This window comes from Actinia tenebrosa, unplaced genomic scaffold (assembly GCF_029948245.1).
Source record: "Actinia tenebrosa isolate PJP-AT-01 unplaced genomic scaffold, QUT_ActTen_1.0 PGA_scaffold15__27_contigs__length_11533743, whole genome shotgun sequence".
Taxonomy (NCBI): Eukaryota; Metazoa; Cnidaria; class Anthozoa; order Actiniaria; family Actiniidae; genus Actinia; species Actinia tenebrosa.
The window spans coordinates 7,543,731-7,564,614 of record NW_028292575.1 but is presented as its reverse complement, the minus strand read 5'-3'; the positions used below and the strand labels follow the sequence as shown (position 1 = coordinate 7,564,614).

Here is a 20,884-nt window from a genome sequence, read left to right as displayed (position 1 = left end):
CGTAAATCATTGATATGAATCCACAAAACCAGGATTTATTTAATAGTAGTCAATAGTTTGCTTCTACTAAATCCAGTCATCCATGAGGTATTTTGATCTTTAGGTGTATAAGCCATACAGAGCCACAGGCCATGATATGTGCCGATTCCATGCTCAAGATTATATACAGTTTTTATCCAGGTAGGGTAGTGACAATACTATACCATGATAATGATAAATGCTGTACTGTGAACAGTCATTGTATCATTTCCTGCAAATGGCCTATAGAGGCTTTGCACCATCACATGATGGCAGCCATGACAGCAGGCACAACAATAGAGTCATTTTCCCTTGGGAAACTGAATTCTTTCTTGTGTAAATCAGATTAGACCAGATTCAATCCACCTTTTCTTCGCTAGCCATCACATGGTATAAATTGTGTTGGATTGTGTTACGGTCACCAAGAAGTTCGGACATTGTTCTCGGATTTCCGTACAAATGAACTGACTTTAAATGAACTATTTACTTGGTTTGTTTAGTTAGTTCTTTAAATATACAAGTAAAATATCATTTTTCTATTTTGATTGAAGCTTTTCTTACTGTTAAGAGAGCTAACTAAAGAAATCTATCTAAATTTTCTCTTTAAACTCAGTGAATTTGTATGGGAATCCGAGAACGATGTCCGAACTTTTTGTTGACAGTAACACAATCTAATAAAGTGTTTACGACATGACGGCTATTGCCGAAAAGGTGAATTGTTCCTGCCTCCTGTCATGGCTGCCATCACTTGATGATGAAAAGTCTCTATTTATGATTTGAGCTGACATTAATGCAACTAAACTTTTTTTTTAATTTTCTCATTTAGGGTGACTGTAGATGACATTCCTAGGTTAACAAAAAACCCTAGTAGTTTTAATGTGGGTGAGGACTGGTAAGTATTGATCAACATTCCTTGTACCTTTATTAGCTTTATTTACAAATGGTTGAACCTCTTCACAAAATAGTCTCTGGAAGAGCCAGGTATAATGTACTGTAGTTTTATTCTATTAAAGTGTAATTTTTTAATGACATGATGTGTCATGATAAACTTGTACATTGTAGCCCTCTATGTTTAATGTCTCTAAGTGAGACAGGACCACCATTTTATGAGACAAAGGCCTAACCATTTGTAGATATTTTAGAGCAAAGGCAGCTCCTTCTACTCAGATATTTTAAGACACTGAGTGTGAGTCCAGCCTTGCAAGCTTGGCCCACCACCTCCCACACAACAGACCACTACCCAATCAACTGAGTCAAACGGGAGATGGTCAAACCTCATCCAACCGACCTTTTTTACCTCATCGTTGTGTTCTTTTTTTTCAGCCCAGTTTTTTCAGGTCTATTTGATTTCTGTTCTATTTATACTGGTGCTTCATTAGAAGGGGCTGTGCGGCTTAATCAAAGGGTGTGTGATATTGCTATTAACTGGGCTGGAGGACTACACCATGCCAAGAAATGTGAGGTAAAAATGCATACTGAGTGGAACCCTTACTAGAATCCTTTCTAGCCTCCTTTCTAGCCTCCTTCGCAGGCTACTTGCTAGGGTTTTTAGCTGAGTGTTGTTGTTGTTTGAGAGGGTTGGGTATCCTGTGGTGAAAACGAGGAAGACTAAGGTGAGCTGGGAAGGGAAAGAAAAGAGTGAGTAATGTCTCCTCTCTCTTCCTCTGCTTTCCCTAAGTACTAGTCCTGCTGTTTACTTTCTTTCACTGTGTGATAAAGGAGGGAGGAAAGGGATTGGGGAGAGGATGAACTACATGTAGCTTTCTCTCAGTCTCCCTTGATCACACACACAGGTAGCCCACTTAAGTATCAGACAAAAAAAGGCTCCAAAAAATGAGAGGTTCCTGCAGAAGAGAACACAGAGGGGGATGCAGAGGAGGCTAACATATAACTAAACTTCTGTCATTATTAGTGTTGTTGCATTTGACTGAGATATTGATATTTTTTGATAGGCATCAGGATTCTGTTATGTCAATGACATTGTAGTAGGAATACTAGAGCTATTGAAGTAAGTATCAAGCAAGAGCCATAGAATATAATTAAAGCCTTTCAGCTGTCTCAAATTAAATGTATCTTCCAGTTGTATGTACAACCTGTTACCAATCATACGATCCAGCCTGCCTCCTACCCCCCTAGGGAATGCAGTGGTACCCACACAGTCATTTTATATTATGGTTGAACCTCTGTTCATGTAGGTCTGTTGAGTACCAGCAGTTCTTATTTCTACAGGGGCATAGTCAGGTTTTTGCCTTGGAGGTGCAAAAAAATCCATCTTAAGAACATCAGTTAGTTACATGAACTTATCACATGACTACATAAGATATTTAGGTTTGTACGGCGTGAAGATAGTGGGTCAAGCCCCCTCGGTCCCCCTGGTTATGCCCCTGTTCTAGCAGGACAGGACTTTACCTTTGCCTTGTAAGAACTAATGTGATAATCCTGTTGTTTTCCAGGCACCACAATAGAGTTTTATATGTAGATATTGATATTCATCATGGAGATGGAGTACAGGTAGGACGTCAGGGATCGAGAAGGACAGGGAGGCTATCAAACCTAAAAAAACCTTCGTGAACATTTCATCAAACCCTGAAACAATCTCTGGGCTGCTCAAAGTCAGGGCTCTCTGGTCTATGTCGGGGTGTAGCTAACTCGCAGATCTAGCCCAGAGGTTGTTTATCAAAGTCTGGGGACAGCTATTTCACAGATCAAAATGGAATTTAGCTGGTTGGATTTTGCAGAGAGAGGAAAACTGGAGAACCAAGAGAAAAATCTTCAAATCAAAGGAAAGACTCGTCAAACTTTACTCAAATACATGTATGATAGCAAGTCCAGGAATCAAACCTGAGACCCCAAAAGTGAGAGGTGAGTGTGCTACACCACCCTTAGTTCACTGATTTTGGGGATTAATGTTCAGTCAGGGTAAAGATATTAATTTTAAAACTTTCTCCTGTAATCAGTTTAATATATGAAATCCTGTATTTTTGGTTTCTAGGAAGCTTTTTATTTAACAGACCGTGTTATGACTGTGTCTTTCCATAAATATGGTAACCACTTCTTCCCAGGAACAGGTACATTATCATATCATCTTTTACAAGTGTTAAAGGAACCACTGAGGGCATAAAGAAACCCTGGCAGTGACCACCCTTAGTGTCTGGCGTATCCTCTACTAATGATTACTGAATGGTTTATTAATGGTGGGTAGGGGGGTTTATGAAGGGGTTTGTGATCGGTAGAGTGTACCTCAAACTGTATCCTGTGTCCTATTGTGTAGCAAGTAGTATAGGGAATGGGGGTTCCAGCGCAATCTCAACACGGGGTAAGACCCGCGTCAAAAATCCACCTACGGACGACCCCCACTCCAAGTGTGGTTGAGGGCAACAGCGCACTTAAATATGTTAGTCTATATATGGAGTGCGAAGAATGTAAGAGAACTTTTAAGAAAGAAGCGGATTTGAAAAAGCATTTGAAAATGAAGACGAAGTGTATGAGCAGTTATGATTGTGGATGTGGTAAGAAGTTTGAGACTAAGGTTAAATTGTTTTGGCATTGTCAGGACTGTGAGTACGACTACGACGACCTAAAAAGTGCTTGGTATTAGGTATAAAATATTTCCTATTATATAGATGGAATCCCAAAGCAACTTCAGCACGGTGTCAATACCCGGTAACGGTGAGATTGACGTTAGACAGTTTTGGCGTCAGTCAGAAAGGAAGGTTAAAAGGACTCTCCGAAAAGGTATAGAAGAATTAGGAGCCCTGAAAGCGAGCATAATGGTAGAAGTAAGTTTGTCAAAAGACGAGGTAATGACGACAGCAATGTTGCGATCAAAGTCGTTAGTGATATTAGAATCCACGAATTTGGATAGGTCACTCAGTGAAGCCTTAGAAGCAATAATGGAGTCGCTGTCTAACTACACGAAAGAAGGATCGGGTTGGACAGTAGAGGAGGTTGAAGGAGTAGAGATAAGTATAGCCAGGTACGTACCCATACGAGGGGGGAGTTACGTACCGCTACCAACGTGGGTAGAAAGGAAGAAGGCTATTGTAAACGTGAAGAATGAAGACAATCGATGCTTTATGTGGGCAATCAGGTCTGCACTGTATCCAGCAGAGAAGGATCCCTGTAGGACAAGTAAGTATCCCACAGATGATTTAGAGTGGGATGGTGTGGAATTTCCCATGCAGTTGATAGACATCCCCATATTTGAGGAAATAAACGATTTAGCAATTAACGTTTACGGAGTCAGAGAGCAGACGATAGTACCGTTAGTTCTGTCAAAAAGTAAAGGAGAGCGCGTACATTTATTCTACCACGGCGGACACTACTCATGGGTTAAACACATTAGCAGACTATTCTACAGACATACTAAGCACAAAGGCAAAAAGTACTTCTGCGACTGCTGCTTGCTGTCATTTACATCCTTAAATACCCTAAAGAAACACGATGAGATCTGCCGCGGAGTCGAAGAAGTGGCGCAACGGATCCAGATGCCCACCAACAAAGAGCTTTCATACGCAAACCATCAAAAGCAGATGCAAGTGCCTTACGTGATATATGCAGACTTCGAAGCGTTGATAACTAAGGAAGAGCAGAAACGTGGTGCCACGAATAAGGTAGGATTACACGAGATCTGCTCCTTTGGTTACATAGTAGTCAGATCAGACGGTAAAGCAAACCCTCCTGTGATTTACCGAGGTAAGAACGCAGCTAATGAGTTTCTAGAAGCATTGCGAGAAGAGGAGGGGGAGATAAGAGAACAATTAAGACGTCCAAAGAAGATGGAATTTACCAAAGAGAACCAGGAGGCTTTTAACAAGGCAAAAAAATGCCACATTTGCCAACATACGCTTCTTCAGTTTGGAAGACGAGCCAAGAAAGCGTGGGATGAAGATGGAAAGTATCTAGGAGAAGCTCATTTTAAATGCGGGAAGTATGCTAAGAAGGGGGAAAAGCCGGGAAAGCCTTCCACCCACTGCATTCATTGTCATAAAGCATTCGTTGAGGATTTCTATGTGGATAAGGTTAGGGATCACTGCCACATCACGGGTAAATACAGAGGAGCGGCTCATTGGAAATGCAATATAAACTTCAAAGTAGATCCAGAAATGGAAATACCCGTATTCTTTCACAATTTAAGGGGTTACGACTCCCATCTGCTACTACAAGGAACAGACGGCTCCGACGTCAAATGCATACCCAACAACAAAGAGCGCTACATGTCCGTAACTGTGGGTAAGCTAAAGTTCTTAGATTCGCAGCAGTTTATGGCGGACTCCTTAGCAAACCTCGTAAAGTATAACACCAACTTTCCCATTTCCAGTCAATATGGCGCGGAAAGGAAAGGAGTCTACCCATACGAATACATGGATTCCTGGGATCGATTCAAAGAGTCCCTACCACCCAAAGATCGCTTCTACAGCACCCTAAACGAGTCCGGTATAAAGGATGAGGAGTACCAGCATGCGTTAGACGTGTGGGAAAAGTACTCCTGTGAGAACATGGGGGACTACCACGACATCTACCTAAGGTCTGACGTAGTGCTGCTTGCAAATGTTTTCCAAAGCTTCAGAAAGATGGCTATGGAATATTACGGATTGGATCCCGCTAATTTCTACACGGCTCCTGGGCTCAGCTGGAGTGCTTTGTTAAAGAAGACAAATGCGCAGTTGGATCTCCTAACGGAGTACGACATGTATCGGTTTATGGAAGACGGTATTCGTGGCGGCGTATGCGGGCCCAGCCGACGTTACGCCCGCGCAAACAACCCCTTAGTAGAGCACGACCCAGAGAAACCAACCACATACATTTACTACCTGGATGCGAATAACCTTTATGGTTGGGCAATGTCACAGTACCTACCTGTGAGAGACTTCGAATGGGATCCAGTGAAGCCGATAGACTTCTACATGCAGGTAGGAAAGGAGGAAGACAAGGGTTACGTTTTAGAAGTGGATCTGGAGTACCCAGAGCGCCTGCACGACGAACACAATGAGTTCCCCTTAGCACCAGAAGCGATAGAGATACCATTTAAGCAGCTAAGTCCGCTGCAAAAGCAAATGTGCCCTGGTTACAAACCGTACAGGAAACTAACTATGAACCTGATGGATAAGAAGAAGTATGTGGTACATTACCGCAACCTGCAGTTCTACGTGCGACACGGAATGCGCGTAGAGAAGATCCACAGAGTCCTAAAATTCACGCAGGAACCCTGGATGCGCCCCTACATTGACTTTAACACGCAAAAGCGTACCGCAGCGAAAAATGACTTCGAGAAAAACCTCTTCAAACTGATGAACAACAGCGTGTTCGGAAAGACAATGGAGAACATCCGCAAGCGCGTAAGCGTAAAAATAGTCAGCACCAAAGAGGAAGCAGAAGCATACGTGTCACAGCCAGGCTTCGTTAAATACGTAGAAATGCTGAACTTCTACGTGATTCACATGAAAAGGGCAAACCTCTTACTAAACAAGCCCGTTTACACAGGCTTTACGGTGCTGGATCTATCGAAGCTGCTTATGTATGAGTTCTACTACGATAAGCTTAAGCCAAAGTACGGAGACCGCTGTCGCCTCCTGTACACAGACACCGACTCCCTAATTCTAGAAGTGCAAACGGAAGACGTTTACAAAGACTGCCTCCCCAACATAGACGAGTACGACACCAGCGGTTACCCGAAGGAGCACTTCCTTTACTCTGCGAAGAATAAGAAGGTAATTGGGAAGATGAAAGACGAAATGTTAGGAAAACCCATAGTAGAGTACGTGGGTCTGAAACCAAAGATGTACAGCGTGCTAAAGTTAGACGGCGTAGAAAAGAAAGCTAAAGGCGTAAAAAAGTACGTGGTTAAGAAGGACATTACGCACGAGTCCTACCTCAACGTATTACGAACACGCAAGGAACAGCGGCATAAGATGAACAGCCTGCGCAGCTATGGTCATCAGATACATAACGTCACGCAGGAGAAGGTGTCGCTGTCTGCATTTGACGGTAAGCGATGGATGTGTGATGACGGAGTGCATACGATAGCATTCGGACATCACACGATAAGCAGTTCTTCCATGACGAACCCACGTGTGGGGCCATCGTGAAGATAATACAAGATGGGCTGACCCTTCTTAGCTATTACGCTTCGGATCTGGTAAGTTTCCAAAGACCAATTAGGATCCGTAGCTCTTTTGGATCCTCCTTCTAATTCACCCGGTCCGTAGAGATATCGGACTGTGACATTACCTAATTTTTTTTCATGGGGGAAGACCGCCCTCGAACTTCTGACGTAGGACTTGTGTTCCACGTGTTTCTTTTTTATGGCATCCTTGGGTTTTATTCCCGTAGCCCTGGCCGCCTCGTTGTTCAAAGCCACGATGACCTGGGGGAGCCTCTGAGTCCATTCCCTGTTGCGCTTGGAGGGATCTTCCAGCTCTTTCCAATACTGGTACCCAAAGAGACGCTCGGCCAAGGTTTTATTAAATCTTTCGACGATGCTCTGACCCCTGTGGTACTCTGCTTCGGCTCTCCTAATCTTAGTGCTGTGGTCTTTCAGGGTCTTAGTAACCACGCCCATAAACTCTGTCCCCGCATCCACTTGCAGCAGCTTGGGCCATTTCAAGACGCGCTTATAAATCCTACCTAGGGCTTCTGCGACTTCCCCAGAATCCTTGCTGGTTATGGGTTCGGCGTCCTTGTATCTGCTTGCGATATCAACTACGGTCAAAGCGTATCTATAGGTCTTTTTTCTCACCTTATCGTGCGGCAAGAAAAGCAAATCCGCCTGATGAACTTCATTGGGGGCATTTACGGTAAAGCTGGGCCTGGGAATGTACTTCGGCACGGGAAGATAAACCTGCCAGATGGTTTGTTTTTTCAACCAGTTCTTAGCCGTTTCTTCTGATACCCTGGCCGCGGTCGCGAGTTTCTTGATGGCCGACGCTCCTTTCCAATAGCCTTCAGGCCCATAGTAAATCCTCTTGAGTTTATCCTCTACGCGGCCCATTATATGAATTTGATTCAAGCGAAGGATAGGACAAGATTGATCTTGCGTCCGTTAAAATCCACCGTCTTTCCGTCCACCTTAATGGTGATGCTTATGCTTTCTACCAAATTAGACAAGTCATAGCTCAAAGAAATGGGAGTGTATTCTACCAGGTCAAATGGATTACCTTTGGGTAGAAACTTAGACATAAGAGAAGACTTTTCTCCATTGTTGTAACTATGGACTAAATCGCAATAGACTTCGTAAGAGGATGCGACTTTCCATTTCACAGGTATGGCTGTGTTGGTAATTGTCTTGCCTGAGGCACATAATAAAGATCCCAATGGGTCAGACTTTCCAAAAGTCATTGAATAATTTGACATATTATGTTTGAGGGTCATTTCGTGCGGCAATCCTGTGGTGAGAGTATAACCGTGTTTTGCTAATTCCTTGGCCAGTGTGATTGGCGTATAATGTCCATCGGGCAGCAATACGGCTTGATAGTTAGATCCTCCTGTATGCTCAGTGACTATGCCCCTAATCAGGTTATACCAAGAATTGTACAAAGAGCAACTAACCAGCCGGACCTTATGGGCTTTAATGGGGGGATTTAAATAAGTGGTAAAGTCATTCTTGTCGCTTTCCAAAAAGACGATCATTATATTCTAGGCGCCAAAGGCGCCACTAGAGGCTAAGCGCAGCTTAGACTAAATACGCCAAAGCTACGCCTCCGGCCAGCCCTGCGACTCCTACGAAGACCAACTCATTGTCTTTTTGTTTCTTAGAAGGCTGGTAGTAATTCTTGAACTGAGGCTTTCTCATTCTAAAGTCGGGATGCGCCTGCGCATAGAGCTTAAAGGCGTAGTCTGTGTTTTCGAAGTTCTTATCCGCCTGCATTTTGTCTTGGTAGTTCTTGTCCAACCAATCCCTGTAAGCTTGTCTTTTTTCATTCCAAGCTACCACGTCCCGCTGATATTTCTCCAGCGCTAAATCATGCCTTTTCCTTTCGGCGGCCAAATCTCCGCTGCGATCACCTCTAACTAATCTATCCAAATATTGACCACCATAATTAGCTCCAGTAAATGCTAAGGCTGCAATAACTCCACCTGCGACCACGCTAGCCATTATATATTACGCCGTAGGTAGGTACTTTTCCTTCCGTAGGTAATCCTTTACCATGATAGCCCCGCCTACGGCAGCGGTCATTTTAGCAAAATTAGCGAAGCTCTTGCTTGGGTCTTCAGTAAAGTCTTCTTTGAGCACTTTCTTACCTACCCAACCAATACCCGCAACGATGGAAGTAATAATAGCTGCTTCTTCAACAGTTTTCAACAACGCGGTCGACATTATATTACAAAGCGAGAAGGAAAATCTAGGTCGCCACGGCACGTGGTGATGAATCTACTCCATTTCAGGGATCTTACTTTTTCTAACAGCCGGCTCCACAGGTGCGTGATATGTTGGTGGTTCTACTTTTGGCTTCGTAGCCCGCCATTGTAAGTAAAGGCTGCCTGCTGCTATAGCAACTCCTAACGCGCCGATGACGTACCCAGGATTCCAAAAGGATTCCTCTTCTTTTTCCTCCACCTTTTCCTCTTTCTTTGCTTTGTTCTTCCTGTTCATCTCCGCGAGCTTCTTTCCGGCAGCGACTCTGCCTGGAGATTTAGCCTTGGTAATCTTGGTATCTTCTACGGGTGGTTGTTCTTCGGTGCCATTCATCTTATATCTAAGGACTTGAAGGACTTGACAAGTAACTTGATGACGACTTGACAATGACTTGGCAATGACTTGACAACGACTTGACTAAGTACTTGAGGTGACTTGACAACGACTTGACAATGACTTGGCAATGACTTGACAACGACTTGACTAAGTACTTGAGGCGACTTGATCAGGTACCTCAGCAAGTGCCGCCTGGAAGACCTTTTCGACTTCTCTATCCTTCTTGAAGTCCTTCCAAGATGTTCCGAAGGAACCTAGTACCTCCTTCAAGTCGACATGCTGAGCTACGTGAAGTGCCGCAGAGGCGACTGCCATTAACTTACCGCACTTCAAAGACAACCACCCGCAGGTTATCTTAAGTTCTTGGGCGATGACATAGTCCTCGCTTATGTCCTTCCGCAGTTGCTCCACGTCGTCTATGGGCAGTGCAAGTCCAAGCAATTTAGTCGCAAGTCGGATAGCGGAGTCTGCTACGGCGTCCGTGGTCTTACTTGCAAGGGCGGCCTCGTACCTCTTATGGAACTTCTTAACTTCCTCTTCCGACAACTTATTAACTTGCTCATGGGTAAGTTCCTTGCCTATCATTTCTTTACACTTCCCCGAAGACACAAGGATGTTAAGTTGTTCCTTAAGGTTACTTTCGTCTAACTGCGCGGGGACTTCATCTAAGAGCTGCTCAATGTCCATATATGTTAATGGAATACGGAAACCTCAAAGAGAAGATCATCTTGGAATGTTGGTGCGTTTTTAAATGCCGCATGTATTCGTGTAACTGTTCCTTGGATATCTCACCGCCGTAGTCGCTTAAGATGGTTTCCAGGTCAGACTTACTGGGCGTATAAAATACGACAAGTGAACCTATGTTTTCCCTAAAAGGCTTAGAGACGCTGGTAAGCTGCTGCGAGAGCAACCAAACGCTGATATTGTCGTGTCTACCGCTGAAGGCGAGCTTCACTAATTCGGAGGTGCGTCTTTTTACGTCGTCCCCGCAGGCGATGTCATCCAGTATAAGGAGCGTCTGCGTATCTTTAGGGAATTGCTTGTGCCAGAACTTCAAATGGCTGGATAACTCGTTAGGGTCTAAGATATCTACAAAGAAGTCGTCATCTTTCACTCCTATGCCCGTCCAGGTGCGGTTGTTCACGTAGGTGGGGCATAATAGCACGATGTAGTCGAAGCGGTATCTAAAGGGTCCTAATAGCTGCTCTACCACGAACTGGGTCTTTCCGCAGCCGGTGGGTCCTACTATCAGAGCGTTACAAGGCATGTGATCTGGGTTCATTTATATTTAAACTTATTCGCTAAAATATATGGAGCCAGTGGAAGCAGTGCAAAGAATTGTCGCCGACGCAAAAGATAAAAGAGACACCATAGAAATGCAAAGGGAGGAGATAGACCGGTTAAAAGAGCGCGTGCAGGAGTTGTACGATGAAATGTGCGGTCTGAAGCGTGCAGAACGGTTTGGCGCGCTGATAACGATGGCAACGTGGGCTAAGGAGTCCGTTAAGGACTTCATGCGATATCCCCTGTAGAATGTTGACAATAAGGTTAAATCTTTGTTAAGGATGCCTGGAAACTATTTCAAAGAGTGTCTCAGAATGTTGACGTTTAGGTTAAATCTTTGTTAAGGATGCCTGGAAACTATTCCAAAGAGTGTCTTAGCTTTACTATTTTGAATCCTGCAAGCGCCCTTTAAAGGGGGTCCTTATTTTTATTTATTATTATTAAATATCCTTAATTATTCTTAATAATAATAAATAAAAATAAGAATGGGATTTGAGACTCTTTGCACGAACCCTACTTTACTATTTTAAGCCGCCTACTAATCCTTACGGGCTTTCCACATATACTTAACAAAGATTTAACCTTATTGTCAACATTCTAAGGCACTCTTTGAAATAGTTTCCAGGCATCCTTAACAAAGATTTAACCTAAACGTCAACATTCTGAGACACTCTTTGAAATAGTATCCGGGGCAAAAGAGTCCATTAAGGACTTTATGCGGTATCCCATATAAGGGTTATTAAATCCTTATTATATATGGAGTGTGAGCGGTGTAACAAGGAGTTCAGCAGCAAGCAAATGTTAAAATACCACCTGGAAAAGAAGGTGTGCGCTAAGAAGGCACGCGAAAGGCGTTGTAAGGAGTGTAATCGACTCTTTAGCAGCGCGCAAATGTTGGATTATCACGTAGAAAACCGCGTTTGCCTAAAGAACGTATGTGAGCGATGCGAGGAGGACAAGAACGATGAATGGCACCGACATCGGTGCCGCGGCAATTACGACCTACTGAGCGTAGCCTGTGAGGAACACGGCGACGTTGCTGCACGATGTTGCCCAAAGGAAACCCAAAGGAAGTTAACGCGCCGGAAGAAGGAAATTGACCAGCGCTTTGCGGAGTTTGACTGCGTCGAAGGCGTAAGGTGGGAGGATAGAGAATATTGGGAGGCAACTTGTGAGCGCTGCGGCTGTCAAAGAAGTGACCAACATGTTTGGCAGTGCCTCTACGACGGCCAAGGCGGCTTTAAGGAGTACTTAGATCGCTTTGAGGCCTGGCATGCCGGCAATGAGGCGGCAAGGAAAGCCCGTAGAAGTTAGAAAGGACCTAAGATAGTAAAGTAGGGTTTGTGCAAAGAGTCTCAAATCCCATTCTTATTTTTATTTATTATTATTAAGAATAATTAAGGATATTTAATAATAATAAATAAAAATAAAGACCCCTTTTAAGGGCGCTTGCATAATCTAATAATAATAAATAAAAATAAAGACCCCTTTTAAAGGTATATGCTAGCCTACGCAGCTGCCTTTCTGGGAGGCATTCTAATTACCCTTTCAATATATGGACTGTATTACTTGCGAACTACCTGCCGACTGCATTACCCCTCGTAAGCCGCCGCGTAAAAAATACACCTGCCTTCATTGCGACAGGGTATTCTCCGAAGGATCCTTTGTGGGGCATTGGTGCTCCGCGGATCCTAAAGCGCAGCGGGCGCTTAACTACAAAGAGGAGATGGAGTGACTCTTCTTTCAATGTCAAACTTCCATCGGCCATTTACCTTACCATAGCTGCGTAAGTGGGTGAATTCCTCGCCCTGAATTACGTACCGCACGCAATCCGGCGCCCAAAGGGAATATTCCTTGCCTTCTAAGTCTTTGAGGACTAACCGTAAACGGTCGATGTCTTCGAAGACGACGTAATTTTTTATTTCGTATGCTTTACCGTGGACAAGATCACGCCAGTGAGTCAAGCTGAGCTTCATTATACCTATGGAATATCTTTAGGTGCGTTTTCAAAGTGTCGTAGGATTTGAACCGCTTTACACAGCCCTTACAGGGAATACGAATGCCATCCGCGTAATCCATGAGGGCACGGCAGATAATGTCGTAATCGTTGCTAACCATCGTTAGGTAACCATTTACATCAAGCTGCGCAATTTTTTTGGATTGCTTTGCGGACAAGACACCGTTTCCTTTTGGGGTTTTCAACTCAATACACAACCCGCGGTATTTCTTGTGGGCGTTAAGGATTAAAAGGTCTGGCTGGCCGGCTTGGTAGCCTTTTCGCCAGCAGGTTATTCGCTTGCTGTCTGAATCTTGAAGTTCGCCAAGACCCGGCGCTATGATGAAATCGGGGTAAAACCTACGCATGTAATCGACTACCTTTGTATGCAGGTCAGCTTCATTTTCTATCTTAAAAACTAATTTATTCGGGCTGTCAAAGCGTTTGTCCATCGCATATTTACCCGTCTTTCTCAACGCGGGTAGGACTTCTTCGAGGACCCAATCTTGGAATTCTTCTGCCTTTGCCATCTTCGAGGAGAATATCAACTGATACAACCCGGATTCGTTCACATACAGGGAATGTGGGTGTGAATTGGAAGGGAGGCGATTCACCTCCATTCTAAGTTCGCTAAGCCTTACCTTGTATTTATCGCGAATGTGCACCTTAATTGCATCTTTTGGGCGTTCGTAGCCCAATGCGGCCGCTACTTCCTTTGCTTTGAAGTACAATTTATCGCCTTGCACGACTTGCAGTTTCGTACCGTTGCTTTCAAATACGCGAAGCATTGTATATTCAAGAAATATTTTAACATTGACGACTTCATTCCTCAGCCGTCCTAGTAGGCAACGCTTTTCAATTGGTTCATTTCTACGCTTAACTGCGCGTCAGACACGACGAAGACGTAGCAGTTTATTTTATCACCGTCGCCCGCGGAGGCATTCTTGGTGCGTTTGATCTCCAATGTTATGCCATCCTGCGTATTTACTAGACGGAGGCCTTGACCATGTAGGTCTTCATCGTTAATGGTGCGCATATCAATCCACAGCGCATATTTATCCTTAAAGAATTCCTCGGGGCTAATTTGGTCGCCAAACTTGCGCATGGCCTCTCTGTACACGTCTGCGGGCTTTATCCCCTGGGAGTAGACCTTGTTTGGAACGCCGTTTATGTTGACCCCCACGTTAGTAATGTTGGGGTTGTGAAAGGCCTCGGAGTCGCGCTTACCGGCTTCGTAGGGTTTGGCAAACACCAGCATCAACCCCGTAAGACTTCTTCGGGGGAGGTTAATGCTTTGGTTGATAACCTCATCCGTCTTATCCAAGAAGCTAAACGTCTTATACATCACTACGTGGTCGTAAAGGAATGCCTTGCCAGAGCTGTACTCCATGCCAGCGCTACGGGCCAGCTCTTCGCTGTACACCGTTTCGTACTGTAATTCTAAGTTGGTAATAGAGTATGGGGTTGTTGTGGTAAGTGCAGTGCTTAGCCCACCAATAATGTTATTAGCATCTGCTAAAGTTACTTCAAACTGTAGCTCGGATAACTGTCTTGGGTAATACGCGCCGTGATTCGTGATTACTTCAAAGTCCAGTGGTATGACATACTTACTACCATAGGCGGTCTTTATTCGCTTTGCGTCTGCCACTGCGGTTTCTCCGCTGCCGTCAGTAGGTTGCGTTTTCGTAGGTGTGCGAACCTTACGTAGAATGACACTACCAATTCCTTGTTCTATCCTTTGCGCGCGGTCAAATGCAGTCAACCATAAGTCTTTGTACGTGGTATACAGATCGTACCTATTTAAGTCCAGCAAGGATTCCCCGGCGAACTTTACGCGCATCTTAGAAACAATGTTGCGACCCACGTTGTTAACGATAATCCTTTCATCTGTGGGGCTTGACTGCACCGCTAGGTCAAACCTCAAAGCCAAGGTGCCAGGAACTAAGACTAGGTTATCCGTTAGGCGGGGCACGCCTACGTACAGGGTTTCCCCTGGCTTAGCGCTAGAAGGGGTAAAGGTGACCCGGTGAAAGGTGCGTTCCGCTTTCAGCCCGCCAACCTGCTTAGGTAATACGTTGGGATTTAACTTTGAGCTTATCATATATAATGGAAGTAGAAGGAACGGATTTTGACCCCCTTACCGAAGAAGGCCAAGTCGATATTAACGATGAAGAATTTGATGAATGGACTAAAAACGCGGGGGCAAAGCCTTTGCTTTACGACATGGCCTTGATAAGCAAGTATGGCAATAGGTGGAAAAGCTTCAAGGCAGCCTTGAATCGCATGTGGCAATCAAGGAACCGCGGCAGCCCCGTCCCCGAGTACTTGGAACTTCAAAACACAGACGAAGCAGCCGCGCGGGAAACCGTAGAGTGGGCAATGCAAGAGCTAACGCAGCGCTACGACAACTTTGATGCTGACGACGTAAAGCTTACGGAAAAGGGAAACAAAGTCCTCATAAGCGTCCAAGACTTAAGATTTCCCGACAAAGACCGCTGGACAAAACCGCAACCCCTCTTTGATGAGGAGGGCAACGTTAAGGGCGACGTCTCAAGATTAAGAGGCTTTCAGCGTGCTACTAGAAGCATGTTAGAAAGGTTGCAAACCCTGAATGAAAAGGTTGCGCTAGAAAGGCGCGCTATCGAACTGCAAAAGGCGCTGGAAGAAAAAGAGGCGGCGTACGAAAAGCAAAGTCGACTACTTGCTAATGCTGAGAAGAAGTTTAGTCAACGAGACGTAAGAATGGAAGAAATGACGAAACACTTAGATCAGGCTTTACGTGATCGGGATAAAGCAGAAAGGGAGTTGGAGGAGGCTAAGAAATCACATGCTCCGACAGCGGCGTTAGAAAAAACGCTAAAGGAAAGGGAGTCAAGCTATAAAAAACAATTGTTGCGGCTGGGTCAAAGTAAAGACGAAAGCATACTGCAAATTAAACGAGAAGCCGAAAAGGCTTTAGATGAAAGGGATACAGCTCGACAGGCTTTTCGCCTTGCTCTGCAGGACCTAAACATGAGTCAGGAGGAAGTTAGGAAATTACAAACCACCATAGAGGGTTCTTTGGTGGAGCGGCGGCAGTTAGTTGCTGAAATCAACATTAAAGAAGAGCAAATCCAGCAAAAAACTCAGGCCATCGAAGACCTGGAAAAAAACATATCCGAAAAGCAGGAAATAATTGCGGACCTAACTCGTACCGAAGAAGAAAGGGAGGCTGCCCAAAGGGAAGTAGAAACCCTTCAGGAGAGAGTTGCGGAATTACAGGCGCAAAAGGAAAACCTGGAAAAGGAGTTGGGGCTTACCACCAAGGAAAAAATAAAAAGAGCTCTGGTGAAGTATGGTATTCCGCTGGCATTTGCAGTTGCTATTTCAAGCGTAGTAGGAGTCATCCTATCCACGCTTAAGGCTACGGGCGCGGGCGTAAAGAAATTAGGTAATGGGCTGACGGACTTGGGAAAAAAGATGGCAGCCGGTCTTCCTGGGCTGCTGGGTTCGGTTGTTTCCTTGGCACTTAGGGCCGGCGGAGAACTGTTGAAGTTCGTGGGGAATAACATTTGGATCTTGGTCGTCGCTATTGGAGTGGTACTCCTGAAGAAGATGAAGGGTTAATCTTATCCTCGTGTATTACTGGTGGCTTATCGTCGTCAGGCGCCCGAGGCGTCCTCGACTGGGGATAAGTAAAGATAGTATTCGCACCGCCTTGATAATTTGGTATCAGGGGCAGCACACTCATGGTGCTAATGGTCTTATGATTCCAAATAGCATCCGTCGGAGGACCGACTGCCGGAGCAGCATTCATTCGAAACGCGCCGGGACGACCAAGAGCACCATGGCTGGGTCGAACTTGAAGCTTCGCATATTGGCAATTGGCTACCATGTAAAAAGTCACGGGCGTTAGATCTTCTACGCTGGGTGGACTAGGCTGCGTCGAAAAGTGAACTGCATGCCTGCTGCCTTTTGTTTCATAAGGCGGCAATGGGGTGTTGGTTTCATCTAAAATTCTAAAGCCGAGGTGACAACCCCACCCCGTACTGACACTAATAGTACACATTATCAATCCCAGGCCCCCAACCCTCACCCATAATCCAGTGTCCTGCCACTCATCATTTTCGTATTTTCTCTCATTTAAGTCATAAAGAAACCAATCTTCCCTAACGTGTGGGTTGTCCATATATTTAAAGACTAAGCACCGCAAGGGCGCTAATGGTCGCGTGATTGTAATCATTATCCCTTTGGTCATATATACTATTCACGGTAGCCGTCCCGCTGTCATCTACGCGTATTTGCAGCTTTACTTTCCCGTGGCAGTCAGCAACCATGTGAAAAGTCCAAACGGAAAGATTCTCAACGCTCGTCGTTGGCGGCTCTACGGAGAAATGCGCAGGCTCCCTGTTGTTTGTCTTATTTCTCATAGGCTGCAGTATGCCATTGTCATCCAGGAACCTAAAGCCGACGTTGGCATGGCTGCTCGTACCAATGCAAATACTACAAAGGATTAACTTCTTTCCTGAGTAGTTCAAGTCTACAGCCATGCCCGTGACATCAACCCAAGATGCCTGGTTGTATTTTTTCTCGCCTGTGTAAGTCGTATAGACGCAATCTACTCCAGCTACGTAGGGGTTGTTCATCGCCATATATAATAGCTCAGACCAATGCTTGCAGCTGCTAGACCGGCTTTTAGTAAGTTATGGTCATATTCCTCGGTAACCTTCTTTACTGGTTTCTTTGGTGGCTTTTCTACATGCGCCTTCTTTGATGGTTTTTCTACGTGCTCCTTCTTTGGCTTCTCCACGAAATGGGGAATGTTCCTAAGAGTGTCAGAGTTCACGTCATTCACCCCAAACTTCATATCCTTAGTAGCTCGTTGAAGTTTGTTGTTGTAACCCACGACGGAATCGGCGTTGATGACCAAATTACTTGGCATTAGCCAACAACCAGGTGACAAAGCGTAATCCAGTCGCACTTTAGACTGCTGCACTGCAAGTTGATATCTCTGCACCGACTTAGAGATCTCATTCTCGATAACAGCGCTTTCGAAGAGGACAAGGAATACTTGTTGCGTTTCCTGCGACGCACCGGAGGCATCTACGATGGGGCTGCGAGTGCTAACCTGGGCCCCTAGAATGCAGTAAACAAAGGCTTCGATGCTTCGATTAATCCTTGCGAGATTCTTTAGACCAATGCCCTTTGCGGCAAAGAAAGGCGCCCAAGGATATTTCTCTTTGCTTTCTATGAAGTAAATCAAGTCACCTTTTGACGCTTTACCCCCTAAGTCGGAGAATTCCCATCTGCTAGGATACCCCATACCCGGAGTTTCTATGCTGGCGCCAACATACGAAGCATAGGTGTAAGTCTCTCCTAAACCATGGGCGGCACCCTCTTTGTTGCGAAAATCAGGGTTGGTAAGCTTAAACTCATTCCTTAATCGCTCCCATGCGACTTTGTCATATTCGTTATCCTTCGGCTTAAAGATAGTGTCACTAGGAAGCGGTGCTCCTAACTCAAACAATATCCTACGAATAGTAAAAGCAACATGAAATCGCAGGAAAGGAATATGGAACATGTCCGCGGCTATACCGCATCCTTTAGTAGCAGCCCAGACAGCAAAGTTTAACTGCTGCGGCCAATACCGCATGTTGGGACCTGATAACCATTCTCTGGATTCTTTCCCTGAGGTATGTTTCATGGCAGTTTCTCTAAAGATGTCTCTGACTTTTATTTTGAAAGTCGTAGGGCCCACGGGGATTTCTAAGGAGGTAACCATCTTAGCAAAGTCATTTGCGCCACCTTTGTTATCGTAAAATGGGTAATCCTCCGTTGCCGGTAATAAATTCTCTGGAAAATTAGGCTGCCTTTCTTTATGCTCGGGTTTTGGGTTCTTTGGCTCCAAGTCCGCATTGCTGTACATTCTGGAGCCTTCATAGTAAATCCCATCGGGTCTTCTTTCAAACTTACTAGGGTCTGCATGCGGAAACATCTTCCTAAATGCTCTCCAGTTGGCATAATCCCTGTTGTCGTGATGTGGCTGCTCCTCAATATCATTCCCAAAAGCGTCGTACATTAGTATATATAATGGATGTTATACCATCAGCACCTCAGTTGTACCCAGATGTTCCCAATTATCACGCTACCACTACGGATACAGGTCCTAACGAATTAAACGCTGAAAACTTTAGGCTCAACAAAGCGAACTTAATGCTGGCTTACTTGGAAGGGCAGACAAAACACTACGAAAAAGTCCGAAAAAAGTACGTCAGAGCCCGGAGTACGCTACATAAGATTGCGATAACTTCAGGATCCATATCTGTTGTGTTAACGGGCTCTGGCGTTGCTACTTCGCTTACTGGGCCGGGAATAATTGTTGGAGTTCCTTTGGCCGGCGTTGGGGCAACCTGTGGTATTATTTCTGCTGTTGCTACGGGTATTATGAAAAAGCTATCCACGAAAATATCCAAGCATGACACGACAATAGCTCTGTCTAGGGCTAAAGTAAATACTATTACCGACCTTGTCTCAAAGGCTTTGCGTGACAGAAAGATAGACGACGTAGAATTCTCGCTTATTCTGACCGAAGAGGAAAAGTATGAGAAATTAAAGACGGACATAAGGAATAAAAAAACAGTCGTAAAAGATCTTTCCGAGGAATCTCGCAAAAAGATCTACCAGGAAGCGAAAGAAGAGCTTCAAAGAAAGCTTGCTCAGTAAATATTTACTTTGAAAAGAGCGTGACAGGATTTCGTTTACATATCGAACGACAGTCTGGAAATTACGCGTAATCTTATGCCATAAGATTTATGCTAATTACTCATCTTATGCCATAAGATCCACTATCTTCTTGGAATCCATCTCAAGAGGGGGTGGTTGGGGTCTATTTTGTAAAATATTTCGTAAATTACGTCAGGATAATAAGGAATATCCTTATCCAGCCGACAAAACATCCACTCGGCTCTGCTCATATCAGAAACTTCGGGAATAGAGTTACCGGTAATTTCAGACAAAAGATAGGGAATAGCTTTGTAATATTTCCCTAGTTTTAATTTTTTCAGCGTCTTCCGTAGACTTTGCGGGGTTGGCTCTTCTAAATGGTCTATGATTTTCTTCTTTACTTCGTCGCTTAAATATACCGGATGTAAACCTTGGATATGACTCATCCAGTCCCTGAAGTATTTTATTCTCTTATATGGCGTTTTCTTACGACCTCCATTGGCGTAATACTGCTCTCTGGTAGCATTTGGTACGGCATTACGAATATTCTTACCACATTCGTAACACTGTGATGACGTGTCGTCTTCTATTTGCATTTTCTTACCACAACACCAGAAACCCTTGGGCTTAGGTACGATAACTTTAGGTCTTAGACAAATTATGCAAAAGTCGTTAACGAACTTCTTACATTCTTCGCACTCCATATATAGACTAACATATTTAAGTGCGCTGTTGCCCTCAACCACACTTGGAGTGGGGGTCGTCCGTAGGTGGATTTTTGACGCGGGTCTTACCCCGTGTTGAGATTGCGCTGGAACCCCCATTCCCTATACTACTTGTAGCATGAGCCTACAGACAAAATATCAAGAAGTCATTTTATTTCAAATATGTTTTTGTAAGCTTTAACAATAAATTGCCTATAACAAATTTTGCTATTGATACACTGTACTATCAGTAATACATTTATAAACTGTCAGTATTTACAATAGTTTTGGCCCCAAAACATACCTTGAGGAACACCTTTCCAATCCTTTTTTTCTTTTTTTGCATTGTTTGCAGGAGATATGTATGAAGTTGGTGTGGACAGTGGAAAGATGTATTCCATAAATGTACCCTTAAAAGATGGCATTGATGATCAAAGTATGTATCAAAACTCTCTACCTGCGTAACAATTTATTAACAGATGGTGTGTG

The 20,884-nt window shown here is 44.4% G+C and overlaps 1 protein-coding gene across 1 annotated transcript in view; it reads left to right on the top strand.

The window, feature by feature from the left end:
* The window catches only part of LOC148910982 (histone deacetylase 3-like), a 28,761-nt gene that overhangs the window by 2,186 nt on the left and 5,691 nt on the right, over positions 1-20,884 (top strand). Inside the window, exons 3-9 of the mRNA XM_089030866.1 lie at positions 104-180; positions 845-910; positions 1,342-1,480; positions 1,971-2,026; positions 2,472-2,529; positions 3,011-3,086; positions 20,751-20,831. Coding sequence (XP_088886992.1) covers positions 104-180; positions 845-910; positions 1,342-1,480; positions 1,971-2,026; positions 2,472-2,529; positions 3,011-3,086; positions 20,751-20,831 — 553 coding nt within the window. The remainder of the gene's footprint in view (positions 1-103; positions 181-844; positions 911-1,341; positions 1,481-1,970; positions 2,027-2,471; positions 2,530-3,010; positions 3,087-20,750; positions 20,832-20,884) is intronic.